Source organism: Silene latifolia, chromosome 3 (assembly GCF_048544455.1).
Source record: "Silene latifolia isolate original U9 population chromosome 3, ASM4854445v1, whole genome shotgun sequence".
Lineage (NCBI taxonomy): Eukaryota > Viridiplantae > Streptophyta > Magnoliopsida > Caryophyllales > Caryophyllaceae > Silene > Silene latifolia.
The window spans coordinates 97246526-97268219 of NC_133528.1; the positions used below are offsets into that span (position 1 = coordinate 97246526).

At 36.4% G+C, this 21694-nt stretch overlaps 1 protein-coding gene across 1 annotated transcript; it reads left to right on the plus strand.

Moving 5' to 3' along the window:
- On the plus strand, window positions 1-2555 carry LOC141649377 (uncharacterized). Its single transcript, XM_074458070.1, has 4 exons — window positions 1-651; window positions 894-1087; window positions 1334-1627; window positions 1712-2555. The coding sequence occupies exons 1-4, from the start codon at window positions 1-3 to the stop codon at window positions 2553-2555; spliced, it is 1983 nt and encodes a 660-aa protein (XP_074314171.1).
- Window positions 2556-21694: the final 19139 nt, after the last annotated feature.

A 21694-nucleotide genomic window follows, 5' to 3' on the forward strand; every position in this document is an offset into this window, starting at 1 on the left:
ATGTTTAAGGTGGTCAAGAAGCTTAAGGCCCTAAAACCTAGACTCAAAGATCTGAATAAAGAATGTTTTGCTGTTATTGAAAATGCCACAAAAATTGCTGAAAGTGAGTTGGCTAATAACCAAGTGCAAATTGATTCTGACCCTCAGAATGCTAGTCTCATCCAGAAGGAATTGGACATCATTGATAAATTAAAGCAGCTCCAACCAGCAAGGATCAGTTTCCTCAAACAAAAGGCTAAGACTCAATGGCTTGAGGATGGGGACAGTAACACTGCCTATTTTCATGGAGTAATCAGGAGGAGGTGTAACTTGAACAAAGTTATCCAAATTGAGGATCAGAGGGGAGTTATATGTTCAGACAGCAAGAGTATCCAGGATGCATTCCTGGACTATTATGAATCCCTCTTGGGTAGTAGGAAGTCCACTGAAAAGGTGAGAACTGATGTTCTCAGTCATGGGAAGTGTTGTAATGATGAGCATATTCAGATACTTAATAAGCTATCACCAATGAGGAGATTAAAGCAATCTTTTTTAACACTCCAAATGATAAAGCTCTGGGTCTTGATGGCTATACTAGTGCATTTTTTAAATATAGCTGGGACATTATTGGTGAAGACACCTGTGCTGCTATTAAGGATTTCTTTATCTCAGGTAAGCTGCTGTCTCAAGTGAATGCAACAAACATCACTCTTATTCCTAAATGTGAGAGACCTACCTCAGTCAAATATTTTAGGCCTATAGCTTGTTGCAATATGATATACAAGGCTATTTCAAAGCTCCTGTGCAACAGATTGTCCTTGGTCCTTCCTGACATTGTAAGTGAGAACCAAGGAGCTTTCATTAAAGGGAGATCTATTATTGAAAATGTTCTGATTTGTCAAGATATTGTGCAGCTGTATAAGAGGAAGGCTGTGTCCCCTAGATGCCTTTTCAAAATTGACTTACAAAAAGCCTATGATACAGTGGAGTGGGAGTTTCTTGAGCGGTTGCTACATGGTCTTGGTTTCCCTGAAGATTTCTCACAGAGAGTTATGACCTGTGTGACCTCAACAAGCTTCTCCTTATGCCTGAATGGTAGCAAGTTTGGGTACTTTAAAGGGAAGAGAGGGCTTAGGCAAGGGGACCCCATTTCCCCCCTTTTGTTCACCCTTTGTATGGACTACCTTACTAGGATGATTTCCTATGCCACTGACAATTGACTTTTCCAGTACCACCCTTTATGTAAGGGAGTTAAGCTTAATCACCTAATGTTTGCAGATGACTTACTAATGTTCTGTAAAGGCAATGCACAATCTATTATACTGTTGATAAGGGCCTTCTCCTCATTGTCCAGAGCATCAGGACTCACTATGAACAATACTAAGTCTGAAGTGTACTATAATGGTGTTTCATCAGAGCTGAAGATTGACATTCAACAAGAAACAGGTTTTGTGGAAGGTTCCCTACCTTTTAGGTACTTGGGTGTCACTATACAAGCTGGCAGGTTGACCAAATTAGAATGCAATGCCCTGGTGGAGAGAATGGTGAATAGGATCAGAAGTATTGGAGCCAAAAAGTTGTCATATGCAGGCAGGGTAGTCCTAATAAACTCTGTGCTTAATACACTATACTCCTACTGGGCAGGAATGTTCATTATTCCCAAAGGGGTAATCAGAAGAATTGAAGGCATTTGTAGGAACTATTTGTGAGATGGTAGCTCTGATTACCATAGAGGTCCTTTAGTTGCTTGGGACAAGGTCACTTTACCTAAAGATGAAGGTGGTTTAGGCATAAAGAAAGCAGAACTATACAACATAGCAGCTGTGGCTAAACTGGTTGATTGGGTTTATAACAAAGCTGATAAGCTCTGGATCAAATGGATAAGTCAGGTATATCTTAAACAGCAGGACTGGCACACCTACACTCCTGCAGCTGGTGTTGCTTGGTCCTGGAAAAGTATCTGCAAAGTAAAAGAAATGATGAAGACTGGATATCAGAATGATCACTGGGCAGCTAACCTGAAGGGGTATTCTATCAGAGAGGGATATGAATGGCTTAGAAATAAACAGCCTAAAAAAGATTGGGTTCAACTGGTCTGGAATGATTGGAATCTACCAAAGCATGCTTTGATTTCGTGGCTAGTGATGAACCAAGGTCTTAACATTAAGGCCAAATTATTTCAGTTTGGCTGCTGTCCTGACAACAGATGTTGCATCTGTGATCAGGAACCTGAAACTTTGGAGCATCTCTTTTTTTATTGTTTATACAACAGACAGGTGCTGAGCTTAATTGAGCAGTGGTGTGGTTTCAAAATTGCAGTGAATTCTTATACTAGCAGTGGTAGGAGTGCAGGGGCAAGACTGAAGTTGCATACTCATTATCTTCTTTGGTCTGCCTGCTTCTACCATATATGGAGTCAGAGAAACAACTCGAGGGTGAACATGATCCTTACTAGGCCTGAAACTCTGGTTATGCAGATCAGGGAGGATGCCATGAGAAGGATTAGGTCAAAAATTGGAAGAACTGCAGTGAATGAAGAAAGGACTTGGCTTCAAAAATGGGGCATTGTAGTCTAGAATTTGGTGGTAGGGTATTCTAAGTGTTGGCTGTTAGGGAGATGTTTCAGTTTGATTATGCTGTCATTTTCTCTCATGTAATTGTACTTGTTTGATATCAATATATATATTCTCACATTTCACCAAAAAAAAAAAATGTGCTAGATGCAAACATGTTAGAAGCTCCTTTAATTAAATCCAAAAAGTGTGTTAGTACCATTCGTCCTCTTCAACTATTGCATATTGACCTTTCTGGACCTATGAGAACTAGGAGTAGAGGTGGTAGCCGTCATGTGTTGGTTATTGTTGATGATTTTTCTAGATTTGTTTGAGCTCTCTTTTAAGCTCTAAAGATGAGGCATTTGATGAATTTCAAATTTGGTTAAAAAGAATCCAAAACAAACTTGACTTAAAACTTGTTTCCATAAGAACGGATCATGGAAACGAATTTGAAAACTCATCATTTGGTGCCTATTGTGATGATAATGGCATTAACCAAAACTTTTCGGCTCCTAGAACTCCTCAACAAAATGGAGTTATTGAACGCTGTTAGAAATCTATATCTCATTACTTTACATATTCATATATGTTACATTTAATTTAGTCATAAAATTAAATACAAATCTTATGCATGCAAACTAAAAACAAAAGATGAGAAAATCGTTTTCTCACCATCATTTTCGGCCATTTTGGGCACCAACAAGATCTCCTACTTGTTGGTTCTTGAGCTATAATGAATGTTAGGATGATCCTCCAAAAATCCCAAAGTAGAGATTCTCCTCTTGATTGCACCCAAGACTATCCCAAAATCCCACAAACTAATATGTACTAGATATTTGTAATGTGGTTTACCTTAAAATTGATTACTAATACTCATATACTACTACTAGTATTATTAGTGATTGATTTGTACAAATTAGATTCATAAAAATTGATTTTATGAAGAACAAGAGAGAGAAGAGTAGTGTTTTTCAAAAAACATAAGAAGAATGAAAAATTGAGAGAAAAATCTCTCAATATACTCCCAAAAACCGGTGGGTCTTAGTGGAATTAGGACCATTTTTCTTTTTCCTTTTTGTCTTCACAAGACAAACTAGTGTAAGGCTTTTTCATGGTCAAGTCACTATCAAGTGTCATAAACAAATGAATAAGACAAATGAATAAGACAAATCTTCTAAAATTTACCCACCAATTTCGGGCACCATGTGTAATATGGAGTCCATTTTATTTTTCTCAATTGTACAATTGTATGTCATGTGACATGTGACATGTCTTATGTCATGTTTTAATTTAAAATGCATATTTAACAAATTAAATATCATTTACAAATTAAATAAATCACATTTAACAAATTGACTAGTAATTCAAAATTAATTACACATAAAATGGTCATTTAAATACCAGTTAGTATAATTTACAACATCTTGTAATTATAACTAACTTATCATTCTTATCTCGCGTGTTTCGCAAACACCGATTAATTTTAGTAATATAACTTCTTAAATTACTAAATAAAATCTTATTTAATCGCATTATAATAAGATGTCATTTTCTCTCTTATGATAATAATTTGTTCAATTTTAAAGAATTAATTAATCTGTATCGACATACAATTAATTAACCTTTTTCAATTAAGGGAATCGTCCTTTAGGTGTGACCTCAAGGGATCAACTGATCACCACCGTCGCACGACAGTAATGTCAAACTCTAGCTAGCCAATCATTACCGATATGTGTGGACCAGTTGATTATATATGTAATGTATCATCCCTTTCGTATTCTTGATATGAGATTTAAATATGTGATCAATATGATCGACAATTGTGATCGCATTATTGTCGGGGACACTTAATCCAACAATCTCCCACTTGTCCTCGACAAGTGTGCGTCACCAATTCTCTTGTCCTATTACTATCTGCCACTCATTGCAAGGTGTCTTTCGGGTCGTACTTGCAAGTGATCATATCGAGAGTGGTTTCCTCGATCTGGAGAATAACTGATTGACCGGAGTTATCTACCATAGATACCATCCGAGCGTGGCAACGCATTTCCAGTTCATTACTCCTCGAGTGGCCCTGAGATATTGTTTTAACCCTTACAAGGGGGTGGACAATTCCTATCGCACTTATTCCCTTCGACTAGCCACAACCATCATAACCCAAAATATGCCCATTAGACCCCATTTACGAAGGTCGTAGTAACATAAATCAAAGCTAATATGAAATTGTGCCATCTTAGGCGAACAGTCTTTAGTCAAAAGAATCGACTCATTCGAATACTATAGTAGCTCTCGCCACGACCAGGCTATATAAATTTGCCAGAACTCTATAAGCGGTCACTGCCCGACAGAGTGTTCCCAACAGTCTGCCTATGTGATCGACTAGTCATCTCACATGACTCTATGGCACTTGAACTCGCCATTAATCGCATCACACTCTAGTCACTTCGAGACGTCACCTCATACAAGTGACTATGGGCTAATACCATGTTAATCCGGGTTCACTTTAACGGGGTTCAATATTGTCTCCACAACCCGTTTGGATGTAACAAAGTATAAAAAGAGTTTTTAGATTTAAAAACTCGAACGACAAATGTGATTCTTATATGAGTAGTCAATACTTGATTACTACTTCATATTCTATAATCCAATTTAGATCTTGTATGTAGTTGTTCATCTCAATTCAATTGAAATGACATGACTCATCATGTTAAGCCTATGAGAAGGCTTTGGTTAGTAGGTTTTATCAACTTCTTGTACCTTACTCAACCTTACTACATACTCGTTTTCCGTTGTAATGTATACATTTGCATTACAAAACTTTCTGAGTACGTGTCTAGATCCAATATAGACATAGGCTTTCTTGCCTTAAAATAGCTCCCACTGTTTTCACAGTGTGCGGAACTCATCCCTCTTGCACATCCCATGATTGCAAGTGTACTCAATTTCCGTTGTAAATATCTCTCATTGTTCTTTATTGCCTAGAAAGATTCTAGAAAATCTATTTCTTAAATAATGTAGCCACAATGGTATCTTAACCATCCCAATGTGTTTTGATTATGGTTTTGTCGGAAATCATGCGCAATCTCAATTGTCAATTGTCACTTGTGTAACACCCTTACACAAAATGGCATCAAAAACAATTTGCATTACATCCTTAATGCTTCTGCAAGCACTTAAGGGTAATATTTATGGCTTACTTGGTAACTATTACTTAAATTCGATTTGAAACAATTCATCATACTCAAAGTATATGAAGTGTTATACATCATTTCCTATTTAATTGATTCGGCAGCGGAAGCAAATAGAATCAATCAAATATGTTCAATTCGATTGAACTAGTCATGAACCTTATCAACATAAGACTCCTTATTTGACATTAATATCATGTAGATTTATCTTCATAAATCCGGATATTAAGATGTATTATTTTTCTCATAGTCTTAAATCATTCCCAATAATCAATATGTCATCCACATATAAGACTAATTAAAATTTCCGTAACTCCCACTAAACTCCATGTATAAACACAACTTCTCGACTTATCGAGAAAAGTTTTATAACATGATTAAAACATTGATTCCAACTCATTGATGTCCTACTTAAGACCCTCTCTTAAGTTTCACATTATCTTAGGATTGCAAGAATCTACAAAACTCAAGACATGTATTGAATACATTCCTTCTAATTGAAGAAGTGGGTTTTAGATTCACTTGCTATATATATCTCATAATGAAACACAATCCCTAAGAAGATCCAAATAAACTTAAGCATTTCAACTAGTGCAAAACCCTTTGCAACCAATCAAGCTTTGATATCTAACAATTCACTTGGAATTTATTTCGGATTTTCATGGCTCTAAGCCTTGTATTGAGTTATGACTTAAACACTCTCATGTAAGTCATATGTTCATTACTTTCCAGAAGTAATCAACTTGAATCAAACAATTTCTTTGTAAGTTTCAAGCTCTTTACTTTCTATAAGTAACACTAATTCATCATCTTCAACAAGTGATGACTTTAACCTCCTAGGTTTTGAAGAAACAACGTCTTACACAAAACGTCTCACGTAGCCAAGAAAAACCAGTTTCTTGCAACATAAAATTCTCATAACATTCTTTGTGGCTCTTGAATATTTTCTCCCACTCTGTCTTCTAGGAATATTCTAGTAAGACAGCTTCACGAGCCACAAACCTGTTGTACTCGTGGTTAAAGTTAGGAAAAATGAGCACTTGTTTCTTGTGTAAACTTACAAGCATGGTACCCTACCATTTCATATCTCATATGAATCGTTTAGATTAAGTGGAAAAACAACTTAGACAAAATGATAAAATCCCCAAAAGGATCAAGTAACTCAAAGTAACTTGATTGAAGTCCAAACCATACCGAATAGCGTTTGATTTCTTTATCCAACCACACATTATCCCATAATGCGTGCTAAGAGAGATTAATTTGTGATACTATATCACATTTCCTTTGGCTTATATCAAAGTCTTCACTTAGATAATCTTATCACGACTAAATCGTGATTCCTTGAACTCTTTGAACTTCTTCAAAGATTTCTCTATTTACCTTATTAAGTGAACACATTAGCGTCAACTTAAATCGTTGGTAAAAGAAAATGATCAACCTATTTTGGATCAATGATTTACAACCTCGATCTCCTTTTCAACCAAAAGGCACGAGACATCTTGCTTTGAATACAAGATATGCATATACCATAAGATCTAATGGTTTCAAGAGTACTCGATAACTCTTTGCGTTCATCATTCCAGAATCTAAGGTTTAATCTTGGGTTACCAATTTGAGTCTTGCATCATCTTCATGATGTATCATTCTAGTTTGGTTTAGATTATAATCACCTTGATAATGAGCTAGCCATACATCAATTATGGTGTATAGGGTCACAAAAGTGAAACCTCTTTTGTATCTTAACAAAATTATATTCTTACTTAGGGTCCATGTACTTAATATTCCTAATTAAGGTACAACTTTAAACCCAAAACTAGATTGAGTACACAATGACTCTCTCTCGACATTATTTGATGCTAGTCGTCATATTCTAATCATCCTATGTATCGCATACAATGATGAAAATCACCATCGGTTTCTAATATTGACGAAATGGTACTAGCAAAACTTATGTTAATTAAATAAATAAAGAACTAAGTATTATTAGATGTCCCACAACTAATTTGCTTATTCTTTAACTATTTGGGGTAGTTTCCTTTCTAGTGTCCAACATTTAAGACAATGAAAACTTTATCGGTCGGGATTGATAGGTTTAGTATCGTTATTCTCAATAACTTTACTTTTAACATTACCTTGTATCAATTCCATTCTAATTTTTACTTCTTGAACCTCGCCCTTTTCTTAACGGTTTAAGAGAATGCTCCCACTCATTTCAAAGAATCCTTACTTAGAGAAGCAAAGTTGAATTTTATGAAGACTACTCTTCAATTCAATCGTTTTAGTCTTAAAACTTTCATTGAAGTGGTTGCGTTATTTTGGTCAATTACGGCTTCTAACAAATCTAATTACCAAAACAATTTATCGTTTCAAGGTACTTAACTCAATTAAGCATGTGAGAAACAATCCATTGTAAGTAGATGTGTTAGTCAAGAATCAAAAAACCTTTTGATTACGAATAACTTTTATCTATACTCTTCACAAGAGATCCTTAGCAATGGTTAATTCGAGGTTTTAGAAGAAAATTCATATTTGTCTTTAGTTACGACGTTTTAATGGAGATTTGAACTAAAATCGAAATGATATCGTATATGAATTGTGGTAAAGAAATAGAACAATATGATAACGGAATAGTGGAAAACTTAACATTTATCGTTATAATAAAACTTGTAAATAATTTAACAAGATATGAGCATTTATATAGTGACCTCTACCCAACTATTATAAATGATTCCAAGATCCAAATTCATATTAACTTGGGCACGGTGTGGCCGATGAAACCCTTATCAATATAACTCGGTGGATTAACTCTTTAATCGATTCTACTTTTAGAACTCTTGGTCGATAAAATTACATTAATATTTATCTTTAGTCCGGAACACATGCGACTACGGTCACGAATACTTCCGTTGAGCTCAATCCAAATTTCGAATAAATGTGTCCATGATCCAAACCCACATTAACTTGGGCACGGTGTGGCCGATGAAACCCTCATCAACATGAATTCGGTGGATAGACATTTATCACCCACTTCCCCTACGTAACAAGGTTTGTACCCCGGTGTGGCCGAGTGCACTCCCTCACGAAATAGGTTTTCAAGGTTTCTACTTTTTGGTAAGGCTAAGTCTCAATTGTTTATTTTAGGGAGAGGTCATGTCAATTTTTTATCTATCACGTTTTAAGTGAACTAAAGCGGTGAACTACGATAATTGTAATTGACACGGTCGATAAACTCGATTAAATGATAATGCATGTTTTAGTTATGACGATTTAGCGATGCATGCAACATATAAATAAAATGCAAAGCATAAATAAAATCCTAGTATGGCCTTCCTAAAATAGTAATCTAATAAACTATTTTACAAATTCGGAAACCAACTCCTTAGGTCCCTTGAACTTCGGTCTTGGCACGCATCTCGAGGTAACACCGTCTTTGATGGACCGTCTTCAAGGAACTCCGGAATAAATAAATTACATAAAAAATTACATAATTTCCTATTATACATTTGTAATTAAAATAAAATAAATCTATTAAATTACAAAACGCTGATACGAGATCACAATAAATTACAACCGAATCGATATTCCCATACATTTCGGGTAATATCAATTAAAACTAAGGCCATACTAAGTAAAATTATATAATTCAAAAATTACATAAAATAAAATTATGACAATCATAAATAAAATGCAGCATTATAATATGTATGAACATGCCCAATTTTATGTTAAATCGCCTTTAAGGAGCCAATATCGTATATTAATCAGTTTTTACGGATTTGCGTGATTCAACCTTTTAAAAACACAATAATTACATAAAATCATATTTATGTACTATTTAATTACCCTAACCATCTTAGGACTCAAAAATAGTCTCCACTAATATATTGACAATAATTAACTTATATTTCTTAATATTGTTCATAAATTGACCCAAAAATACAAAATTATGTCAAAAACTTCAAATAAATCATAAAAATTTCAAATAAATTTGAAATTTTAAACTCATGAACATTCTGGAAAAAATACCATGACACTCATAATGTTCAAAAATTTAGGTTAATAATTTCGAAATTTATCGAGAAAAACAATGTTGCGGTTTATCGGATTTATCAATTATAACCATAAAAATATGAGAAAAATTATTTTTATCAACTTTCAATTTTAGATCTGAAATAGGTAATAAAATGCAACATGTGACGTTTTTCCTTAGTCATGAAGTATGATTTAGCAATTTATACTAATTAAAGTCACTATTTATGTTATTTTTCATCAAAAATTCATAAATCATGCAAAAAAACTTCATTATAGCCTATTATTTTACACACATCTTATAAAATTGCATGTGACAACATACTAAATTTCTATGACCAGATTCGAAATATTTATCATATTAACCTATTTTTCATTTAAATTCGATTTTTATCATGAAAAATCCATATTTCGAGCATAAGAACTCCAAAAATTATGAAAATTTACAGGTCATCTAAAAATATTATAGGTGAAAACATATCCAAAAACCACTGGAAAAAACGAAGTTTAGCTATTTTTAGTCCAAAAATGACATTTTTATCATAAAATCACATTTTAATGCCATTATTATACAAAATGATCAATAAAAATCCATAAATTAACCAAAATATCCTAAATACATTTTAGGGCCAGAAACTTTAACATGCATAATAAATTTCGTGATATATCATAATAAACACAAATTTATAAGTTTTGTTTGTTAATCGTATAACTCGGAAAAACAATAACCGATTTGAATGCAAACAACCTAAGGCTCATGGTACCGCTTGTTAGAAATCTATATCTCATTACTTTAAATATTCATATATGTTACATTTAATTTAGTCATAAAATTAAATACAAATCTTATGCATGCAAACTAAAAACAAAAGATGAGAAAATCGTTTTCTCACCATCAAATTTTAGACCATTTTGGGCACCAACAAGATCTCCTACTTGTTAGTTCTTGAGCTATAATGAATGTTAGAATGATCCTCCAAAAATCCCAAAGTAGAGATTCTCCTCTTGATTGCACCCAAGACTATCCCAAAATCCCACAAACTAATATGTACTCGATATTTGTAATGTGGTTTACCTTAAAATTGATTACTAATACTCATATACTACTACTAGTATTATTAGTGATTGATTTGTACAAATTAGATTCATAAAAATTGATTTTATGAAGAACAAGAGAGAGAAGAGTAGTGTTTTTCAAAAAACATAAGAAGAATGAAAAATTGAGAGAAAAATCTCTCAATATACTCCCAAAAACCGGTGGGTCTTAGTGGTATTAGGATAAATGAATAAGACAAACTAGTGTAAGGCTTTTTCATGGTCAAGTCACTATCAAGTGTCATAGACAAATGAATAAGACAAATGAATAAGACAAATCTTCTAAAATTTGCCCACCAATTTCGGTCACCATGTGTAATATGGAGTCCATTTTATTTTTTTCAATTGTAAAATTGTATGTCATGTGACATGTGACATGTCTTATGTCATGTTTTAATTTAAAATGCATATTTAACAAATTAAATATCATTTACAAATTAAATAAATCACATTTAACAAATTGACTAGTAATTCAAAATTACTTTCACATAAAATGGTCATTTAAATACCAGTTAGTATAATTTACAACATCTTGTAATTATAACTAACTTATCATTCTTATCTCGCGTGTTTCGCAAACAACGATTAATTTTAGTAATATAACTTCTTAAATTACTAAATAAAATCTTATTTAATCGCATTATAATAAGATGTCATTTTCTCTCTTATGATAATAATTTGTTCAATTTTAAGGAATTAATTAATCTGTATCGACATACAATTAATTAACCTTTTTCAATTAAGGGAATCGTCCTTTAGGTGTGACCTCAAGGGATCAACTGATCACCACCGTCGCACGACAGTAATGTCAAACTCTAGCCAGCCAATCATTACCGATATGTGTGGACCAATTGACTATATATGTAATGTATCATCCCTTTCGTATTCTTGATATAAGATTTAAATATGTGATCAATATGATCGACAATTGTGATCGCATTATTGTCGGGGACACTTACTCCAACAAACGCATGAATAGAAGTCTTGAAAGTATGGCTAGAACTATGTTGTTATGTAGTAAATTGCTTAGAAACTTTTGGGGTGAAGCGGTAAATACCGCTTGCTACATTTATAACCGTGTTATGATAAGGAGCATTCTTAATAAAACACCATATGAATTACTACGTGGAAGAAAGCCCAATATCTCATATTTTAGATGTTTTGGTAGCAAATGTTTTGTCCATAACAATGGTAAAAATAACTTGGGTAAATTCGATCCACGTAGCGATGAAGCGGTTTTTATTGGTTATTCTGATCATATCAAGGCTTATAAAGTTTAAAATAAATGAACCATGTTAATTGAGGAAAGTGTACATGTTATATTTGATGAATCTACCATTCTTGGGCAGGCACAAAATGAAGATAAAGATGATGAGGATGATGAAGATGAGTTTGAGACTGGTCTCGTGAGGAAAGACTTCATATTCATGGAAGAAGAGGGTCCAAATGATGCTGCCATGCAACAGACAAACGGACTGTTACCTGCCAATGACAACAACAATTCAGGGGGAACAGTCAGTAACACTGATACTACCTGTTCCTCCTCTCAAGCGAAGAAGACTCAACCATTGTTGCATCCACCTCCGAACAAAGAATGATGGAAGACACTGTCACCACAGGCGACCATTCAGACCCCATTGAAGTCCCCAGTTCTGATCTGCAACAACCTCAAAGACTGTTATCTCCAAATGAAAGCAACAATCCAGCGGGAACACGTGGTAACTCTACTGCCACTGTTTCATCTCCGGACGCAACAGACCCAACGACTGTTGCCTCCACTTCCAGAAATGAAGCAACTCAGGATAGTGTTAAGGATGACCACTTTAATCAGAAGGAAACAGTCACTGAGACTGCTACTGCTAAGGGGGAACAAGAAACAATTGTTCTAAAGAGGTGGAAACATCAAAGCTCCCATCCACTCTCAAATCTCCCAAGTGATCTCAATTCTAGAATTCGAACAAGAGCCTCTCTCAACAATCTTGCCCATCTTGATGAGTATTGTGCCCACAATTCTTTTCTCTCTCAAGTGGAATCAGCCAATGTGACAGTCACCCTGACTGATGCTGACTGGTTAATAGCTGTTGGAATATGTGTCCTCCGACAATAATGTGATCACAACTGTCGATCATGATGATCACATGTTTAAGTCTCATTTTAAGAATACATGTGGGAAGTAATATTTCTTCGTCAATGGTCCACACATATCGGTAATGATTGGTGACTAGAGTTTGACATTTGTCGTGCGTGCGACGGTGGTGATCAGTTGATCCCCTTAGGTCATACCTAAAGGGTAACACTCTTAATTGATTATTTAATTGATCGTATAATGATACGGGTTAATTAAATTACTTAAAATTGACGAACGATTTTGGAGTAACATTTACGTATCTCGTTATGATTTGATTAAACAAGATACGGTCTAAGTAATCGAATTGTTTTATTACTTAGATGAAATTATTGTTTACGGAAACAATTGAAACATAATGAATTGATTATTATAAATACAGAATGTTATAATTTATGACTCGGGAACTCATTTCGGTACAAGTAATTATGAATTACTAGGTTAAATTTATAAGTGACATATTTTATTAATATGTTGATTTTTAATTGTTAAAAATACATTTTATATTCATAATGTCATGGAACATGTTACATGTGACAAATTGACAAAATAATGTGTAAAATGGATTTCTCATTTTACACTATATGTACCAAAATTTAGGGTGTATTAGGCAAAATATTGTGTTGATTATTTTATGTGGAAAGCATAATCATTAACCTAATACATAGCCATGCAAACCTAGTTGTTTTTGTGAAGAGCAACTTGATCATGCATTGGCTAATACCACCCCCCTACCCGGTTTTCCTTGTGCAAGGCCAAGGGTCTTTTGCTTATTATTTTCCTAATATACACTACATGCATTCTAGTGTATATTCATTCTAACATCATCTAAAATATAGAGTTTTAGAGAGATAAAAAATTACTCCAATTTTTCTTCCCTCTTGACCGAAATTTCAAGAGGACAAAACAATAATTTTGGGTTAATTTTAGTTAAATTAATATTGTTCTAGTATTAATAATATTAATTTTTAAGAGGTTATCTTGGGTATTATTCCTTGGGAGGGATTCTAAACTTGAATCCTTTGTTCATCCAATTTTAGGAGAGCTCAAGAACAAGTGAGTAGGAGAACTCATTTGTGCCCAATAATCCGAAATTTCTATTGTAAGAATGACGATTTCTTCTTTATCTTTATTTATGTTTGCATGCATAAGATCTAATTTAATTTTATGACTAAATTAATTAAAACATATATGAATATGTTGAGTACAATAAGATATAGATATCTAACAAGCGGTATCAAGAGCCTTAGGTTGTTTGCATGCAAATCGGTTATTGTTTTTCCGAGTTATACGATTAACAAATAAAACTTGTAAATTTGTGTTTATTATGATATATCACGAAATCAATTATGCATGTTTAAGTTTCTGGTCCTAAAATGTATTTAGGATATTTTGGTTAATTTATGGATTTTTTATTGTTCATTTTATATAATAATGGCATTAAAATGTGATTTTATGATAAAAATATCATTTTTGGACTAAAATTAGTTAAACTTCGTTTTTTCCAGTGGTTTTTGGATATGTTTTCACATATATTATATTTACATGACCTGTAATGTTTCATAATTTTATGAGTTCTGATACTCGAAATATGGATTTTTCAAGATAAAATCGAATTTAAATGAAAAATAGGTTAATATGAGTAATATTTCGAATCTGGTCATAGACATTTAGTATGTTGTCACATGCAATGTTACAAGATGTATGTAAAATAATTGGCTATAATGAAGTCTTTATGCATGATTTATGAATTTTTGATGAAAAATAACATAAATAGTGACTTTAATTAGTAAAAATTGCTAAAACATACTTCATGACTAAGGAAAAACATCACGTGTTTCATTTTATCACCTATTTCAGATATAAAATTAAAAAGTTGATTAAAATAAATTTTCTCACTTTTTAATGCAATAATTGATAAATCCGATAAACCGCAACATTGTTTTTCTCGATAAATTTCGAAATTTTTAACCTAAGTTTTTGAACATTATGAGTGTCATGGTATTTTTCCAGAATGTTCATGAGTTTAAAATTTCAAATTTTGAATTTATTTGAAATTTTTATGATTTATTTGAAGTTTATGGCAATTTTTGTAATTTTAAGTCCTTTTATGAATAATATTAAGAAATATAAGTTAATTATTGTCAATATGTTAGTGAAGACTAATTTTGAGTCCTAAGATGGTTAGGGTAATTAACTAGTACATAAATATGGCTTTATGTAATTTATTGTGATTTTAAAAGGTTGAATCACGCAAATCCGTAAAAACCGATTAATATACGATATTGGCTCTTTAAAGGCGATTTATCATAAAATTGGGCATGTTCATACATATTATAATGCTGTATTTTATTTATGATTGTCATAATTTTATTTTATGTAATTTTTGAATTATGTTATTTTACTTAGTATGGCCTTAGTTTTTAATTGATATTACCCGAAATGTATGGGAATATCGATTCGGTTGTAATTTTGTGATCTCGTATCACCGTTTTGTAATTTAATAGATTTTTTTTATTACAAATGTATAATAGGAAATTATGTAATTTGTTATGTCTTTTATTTATTCCGGAGTTCCTTGAAGACGGTGCCACTCGAGAAGGCGATCCATTAAAGACGGTGTTACCTCGAGATGCGTGTCAAGACCGAAGTTCAAGGGACCAATGGAGTTGGTTTCCGAATTTGTAATAGTTTATTTGATTTACTTTTTTAAGAAGGCCATACTAGGATTTATTTTTATGCTTTGCATTTTATTTATATGTTGCATGCATCGCTAAATCGCCATAACTAAAACATGCATTATCATTAAATCGAGTTTATCGACCGTGTCAATTACAATTATCGTAGTTCACCGCTTTAGTTCACTTAAAACGTGATAGATAATAAATTGACATGACCTCTCGCTAAAATAAACAATTGAGACTTAGCCTTACCAAAAAGTAGAAACCATGAAAACCTATTTCGTGAGGGAGTGCACTCGGCCACACCGGGGTACAAACCTTGTTACGTAGGGGAAGTGGGTGATAAATGTCTATCACCGAATTCATGTTGATAAGGGATGAATCGGCTACACCGTGCCCAAGTTAATGTGGATTTGGATCATGGACACATTTATTCGAAATTTGGGTTGAACTCAACAAAAGTATTGATAAGGGATGAATCGGCTACACCGTGGCCTTGTCGGATGTGTTTTGGGCTAAAGATAAATGTTAATGTAATTTTATCGACCAAGAGTTCTAAAAGTAGAATCGATTAAAGCGTTAATCCACCGAGTTATATTGATAAGGGATGTATCGGCCACACCGTGCCCAAGTTAATATGAATTTGGATCTTGGAATCATTTATCAAGTTGGGTAGAGGTCACTAGATAAATGCAATAAAACTTGTTTAAATTAAATTTTACGAGTGTTATTATTATTATGAAAACGACATATGTTTTATTCCTTCTATTTTTTTGTTTTGTAGACCACTTTTATTTCTCATAACAATGGCCGCTCCAAACACCAACGCCACACCTCTCACTAATGCTTCATGGCTCCGATCCTTCATGGATCGTTGTAAACTTGAAAAGAATGGGTCAAATTTCTCCGATTGGGATGCCCAACTCAAATTAGCCGCCCAAGGTGACGACAAGCTTCGTTACCTTACCGAGGCCTCTCCACCCGAACCTAAAGCTAGGTCGAGTGCCGCCACTAGGGAAGCATATGAGGCTTACCACAAGCAGTCCGCCGCAATGAAAAATGTGTTGATTTTTGAGATGGAGGCGGATCTCCAAAGGAGGGCCTTTAAAATGGGTACCGCTAATGAAATCTATTCCAAGCTTGTGACAATGTTTTCACAAACTCCGCGGATCGTCCAATATGAGGCGGCCGCGGCATTTTTTGATCTCGACTTTAAGGAGGGCCAAAAGGTTAGCCCTCACGTGCTCAAATTAATGGAGCTAGTCGAGACTTTGAAGATTCAAAAGGTTGAAATCCCCAAAGAACTCATTGTAGATAGGATTCTACACTCCTTATCCAAAGTCAAGGCATATGTTCAATTCCAGGTGAATTTTAACATGCAAGACAAGGACGTGTCTCTTGAAGAGTTGCACAAGTTACATGTGCAAGCCGAAAGAGACATGGGGTTAAATGTTAACCCACCTAAGGATGTGCTTAACATAAGCACCAAGAGTAAGGGGAAGTTCAATAAGAATGGGAAGAAGGGTAAGAAGCAAGCTCCCACTTTCACCAAGACTAAAACTTTTGAAGCTAGTGTTTGGGCTAAAAATAGCATAATAAAGAAAGCCCATTTGTTAAAATAAAGATTACAAAGAAGTGATGAGGAGGAAGGGAGCCCGCGGTTAGGAAAAGGGGAGACGGGCTTGAGAAGGATCAAGAGCCCGTCATAGAAGGTGCCCGCGTTAAGGAAAGGAGTGTTAGGGAGAAGTTAGGGAGAAGTTAGGGAGATTGGGGAGAATTGGTAAGGGAGTCCGGATTTGGAAAGAAGTCCTTATGGAAATAATATTCTCTTTCCATATTCAAGGTAGGATATATCTAGGGTTCTTACCCTATAAATAGCCAAGGAAGGAAGTCAAGAAGGGCATTCACTCATCCATACATTCATTCAAGATTATACTCAAGACAACCGCATCACGGCATACCACTCACAAATATACACCCGTCTGAGATCTTGCAGCCCGACACCTAACGCCAAAGAAGATTAGCATAAACGTTACCATTGTAATCATCCTCCTATTCATATAGTGCAATACTTGGCAGGGTACCGTCCCTCCCGCGGTTGTTCCCACATTGGGTTTTCCGCGTCACCAAAATCTTACGTGTCAATATACATTACGCCCTTTATTTTCCTATTTACTTAACGACGTACGAACAAACATACATTCAACCAACGAATATAGACTACATTGACACTAATTAATCGATTTGGGTAAAAATACCTAAACAGTTTGGCGCCCACCGTGGGGCATTGTGGTCGTCAATCGTTGATATCCTAGATACACAATGGATAAGCAAGCATCTGAAGCCATGTCAGGGAGCAGGCATTCATCGCCACCACCACCATCTACTCAAAACCCAACATCAACAGTGGCCACGCAGGCTCCCGGACATGCCTCAAGAGTCATACCGACAACAAAAGCTTCTTTACCTCCTAAGACCCTGCCGCCTCAACTCGGACAGATCGGACAAAGGAACATCAAGCTCGGGCGTCACTCGCCGCCCATTCCCACGCAAACTCGCTCGCCGGCGTGGAAAATCTTCGTAAAGCTATGGAAAACATGAGAAAAGACCAAAGGAGAGCAGATGCTGAGGTAAGAAGGAGAGACAGAGAGCTCTGGGCACAAATTGATCTCCTAAAGCAGCAGTCCAGCACTCCAGTGAACAGGACAGGTGAAGGAAGATCTCCCGTGGTAGGTCTGACACAAGGAGCAGCAGGCAGCAGGCAGATACCGGCTGAAATAATTACAAGATTGGATTTAGCTACGATACCGTCAGATGGAAGAATAACTCCACGAGGGTTAGGATACCTCACACCAGATAGTTGGCGGCCACTAGTGCGTAGAGATACAAACAGTGGCCTCCCGTCGCCAGATCCCGCAAAGAATCGATCGACACTGTAGCGGGATCCGAGTCAAACCAAAGAAGTAAACTGGCAGCAGCGGACAATCGTTACCACAACCCCCCTGGCTGCCGGAGCTTATCAGAACCTTCAAGAACCCGGATCAGGAGGAAATATGCAGACAGCTGACAGGCGGACCCCAGATTCAACCAATATAACTAATCAGCAGTACTTGGAGTTAAAGGAGATGCTGAGCAGGGTTCCAGGGCTACCACCCCCACTCGAGAAATCAGCTCTAGATAGTTATGCCGACTCACCATTCGTGGACACCATATCCATCACAGCCATGCCAAAGGGATTCACAAATCCAAACATGCCTCTCTTCGACGGCACAGCAGATCCCTTTGATCATGTCAACCAATACAAGCAGAAAATGATGACGGTAACAGCTATAGGGCAAGTCAAGGAGGCTTGCATGTGCAAAGGGTTCGGGTCCACCTTAACGGGACCAGCACTTCGATGGTTTGTGAGCGCCGCCAATGTGTCGATATCTACATTTCTTTGAATTGGTGAACGCATTTACTCAACAGTTCGCAAGAAGCAGAAAGCCACAGAAGCACGCAGGAGACTTATACAGAATCGTCCAGAGGGCAGGAGAGAGCATTGGAGAATACAATACTAGGTTCAACAATGACAAGGTAGCAGTTCGGGAGTGTGATGTTTCAACAGCAGTAGAAGCCTTCAGAAGAGGCCTCCACCACGACTCTGACCTATACAAGCAGTTAACCATGCATCCATGCCATAGTTTCAAAGCAAGACAGAGAAGCGTTTGCCGCAATCAAAGTTGGAAGAGGATATCCTAGCGAGCCAGCTTACAGAGCGCACCAAGTATTTCTAGTACTTCAGCCGTGGAGAAATCAGGAAGAAAGCAAACCACCAGCAAGAAGGACGAGAGATACAGACCATATGGGAGGGGAGTCAACAGAATCGAGGAAAATCAGCTACTCCCCACCCTGACAGAATATGGGTTCACTACAGGTATCGGAGGAATCTTGAAGGCACATAGAGAGATGGGCGATGGAGTCAGGTGGCCTAACCCACCAGTAGGAAAGCAAGCTTGGAGAAAGGATAGCAAGAAGAAGTGCGAATTTCACCGTGATATTGGGCACAATACTGAGGATTGCTATACATTGAGAAGAGAGATCAAGCGCCTATACGACAGGGAAAGCTGAGCCACCTATTACCACGTGAGGGCAAGCAGCAGGATAAGGTAGGCTCCGCCAAGCCGGCAGACCCACCCACATGCACTAAAATTATAAACGTGATAACAAAGGCTCGGACTTAAGCGGCCCGACATACTCAAGAAGAAAGAGACATGTCACCGAGACTAAAGGACACAGACCAGCCAATTCTTGCGAGAATATCTCACGGTGATCACAAAGCGATCGGCTTTGATGAAGGGGATACATACGATGAACGAGAACATCATGACGCACTTATTATCACCTTATCAATGGCCAATTGCACAATCAGAAAGGTCTTGGTAGATACAGGAAGCTCGGTCAACTTAATCATCTTTGAAAACCATAGAGAACATGGGATTCGGCGAGAAGGATTTCTGAGAAGAAGACTATTCCGCTAGTAGGCTTCAGCGGAGAAACAGCCAGCTCGCTAGGTGAGATAGTCATCCCAACCTATGTGGGAGGAGTCAATAAGCAAGTCAGGTACCTGGTTATAGATGGCCCCTCTACTTACAACGTCATCTTAGGAAGACCATGGTTACACCAAATGAAGGCAGTACCCTCAACATACCACCAGTGCATAAAGTTCCCCACCCCATGGGGAGTAGAAACAATAAGAGGAGATCAGGAGGAAGCTAGAAGCTGCTATAAAAGGGCACTCAAGTGCACTGCCAGCCCTCCCGCATAGCAATTACAGAGGCAGCCTATCCAGGACGAATACATTGAACCCCCAGCAGAAGAGCTGGATCAGATCAACCTGGACAGGCTACACCCAGAAAGAACCGTGCTCATTGGAGCAGGATGTACGGGAAGCTTACGACAGCAGCTAGTCAAGTTCTTGCAAGATAACATGGATTGCTTTGCATGGTCGCACGATGATATGATAGGAATAGATCCATCCATCATAACACACAAGCTTAGCGTGGACCCAAAGTGTAAACCCATCCAGCAGAGAAGGAGAAAGTTTGCAGCAGAGAGAAATAAGGTAATCAACCACGAAGTGGACACTTTCTTGGCAAAGCAAAGAAGATAAGAGAAGTGAAATACCCAGAATGGTTGTCTAATGTAGTGGTGGTGCCTAAAAAGAATGGGAAGTGGAGAGTATGTGTGGACTTCACCGATCTCAACAAAGCATGCCCTAAAGATCCATTCCTGCTGCCTCATATTGATGCAATGGTGGACGCGACAGCTGGACATGAGATGTTAACATTCCTAGACGCCTGGAATGGATAAAATCAGATCAAGATGGATCCTTCAGATCAAGAGAAGACAACATTTATGTCTGAAAGAGGAATATATTGCTACAACGTCATGCCATTCGGTCTAAAGAATACAGGCTCCACATATCAAAGGCTGGTTAACCGCATGTTCAAAGAACAAATAGGAAGAACCATGGAGGTGTACATTGATGACATGGTGGTGAAATCAGAAAAAGCCAAAGATCATATGCGGCATCGGCGAAACATTCAAAGCACCCTCGGGGAATACAAGATGAAATTAAACCCATCTAAGTGCACCTTCGGAGTATCTTCTGGCAAGTTCTTAGGCTATATTGTAACTCAAAGAGGAATAGAAGCCAGCATCGAGCAAATCAAAGCTGTCTTATAACTGGAATCACCCGAGAAGCCTAAAGATGTTCAAAGACTAGCTGGAAAGGTAGCAGCCCTGAACAGGTTCATTTCAAGATCTTCAGACAAATGCAGGCTATTTTATGATGTACTAAGGAAAAGCCAGAAGTTCGAATGGACCGCTGAACACGAACAAGCCTTCAGAGACCTGAAGCATTATCTCAGCAGCCCGCCATTGCTATCAAAGCCGGAGCCAGGAGAACCATTATTCCTATACCTAGCCATCACAGAAGTAGCAGTAAGTGTTGTCCTGGTCAGAGAGAAAGAGAAGGAGCAGAAGCCAGTGTACTACGTA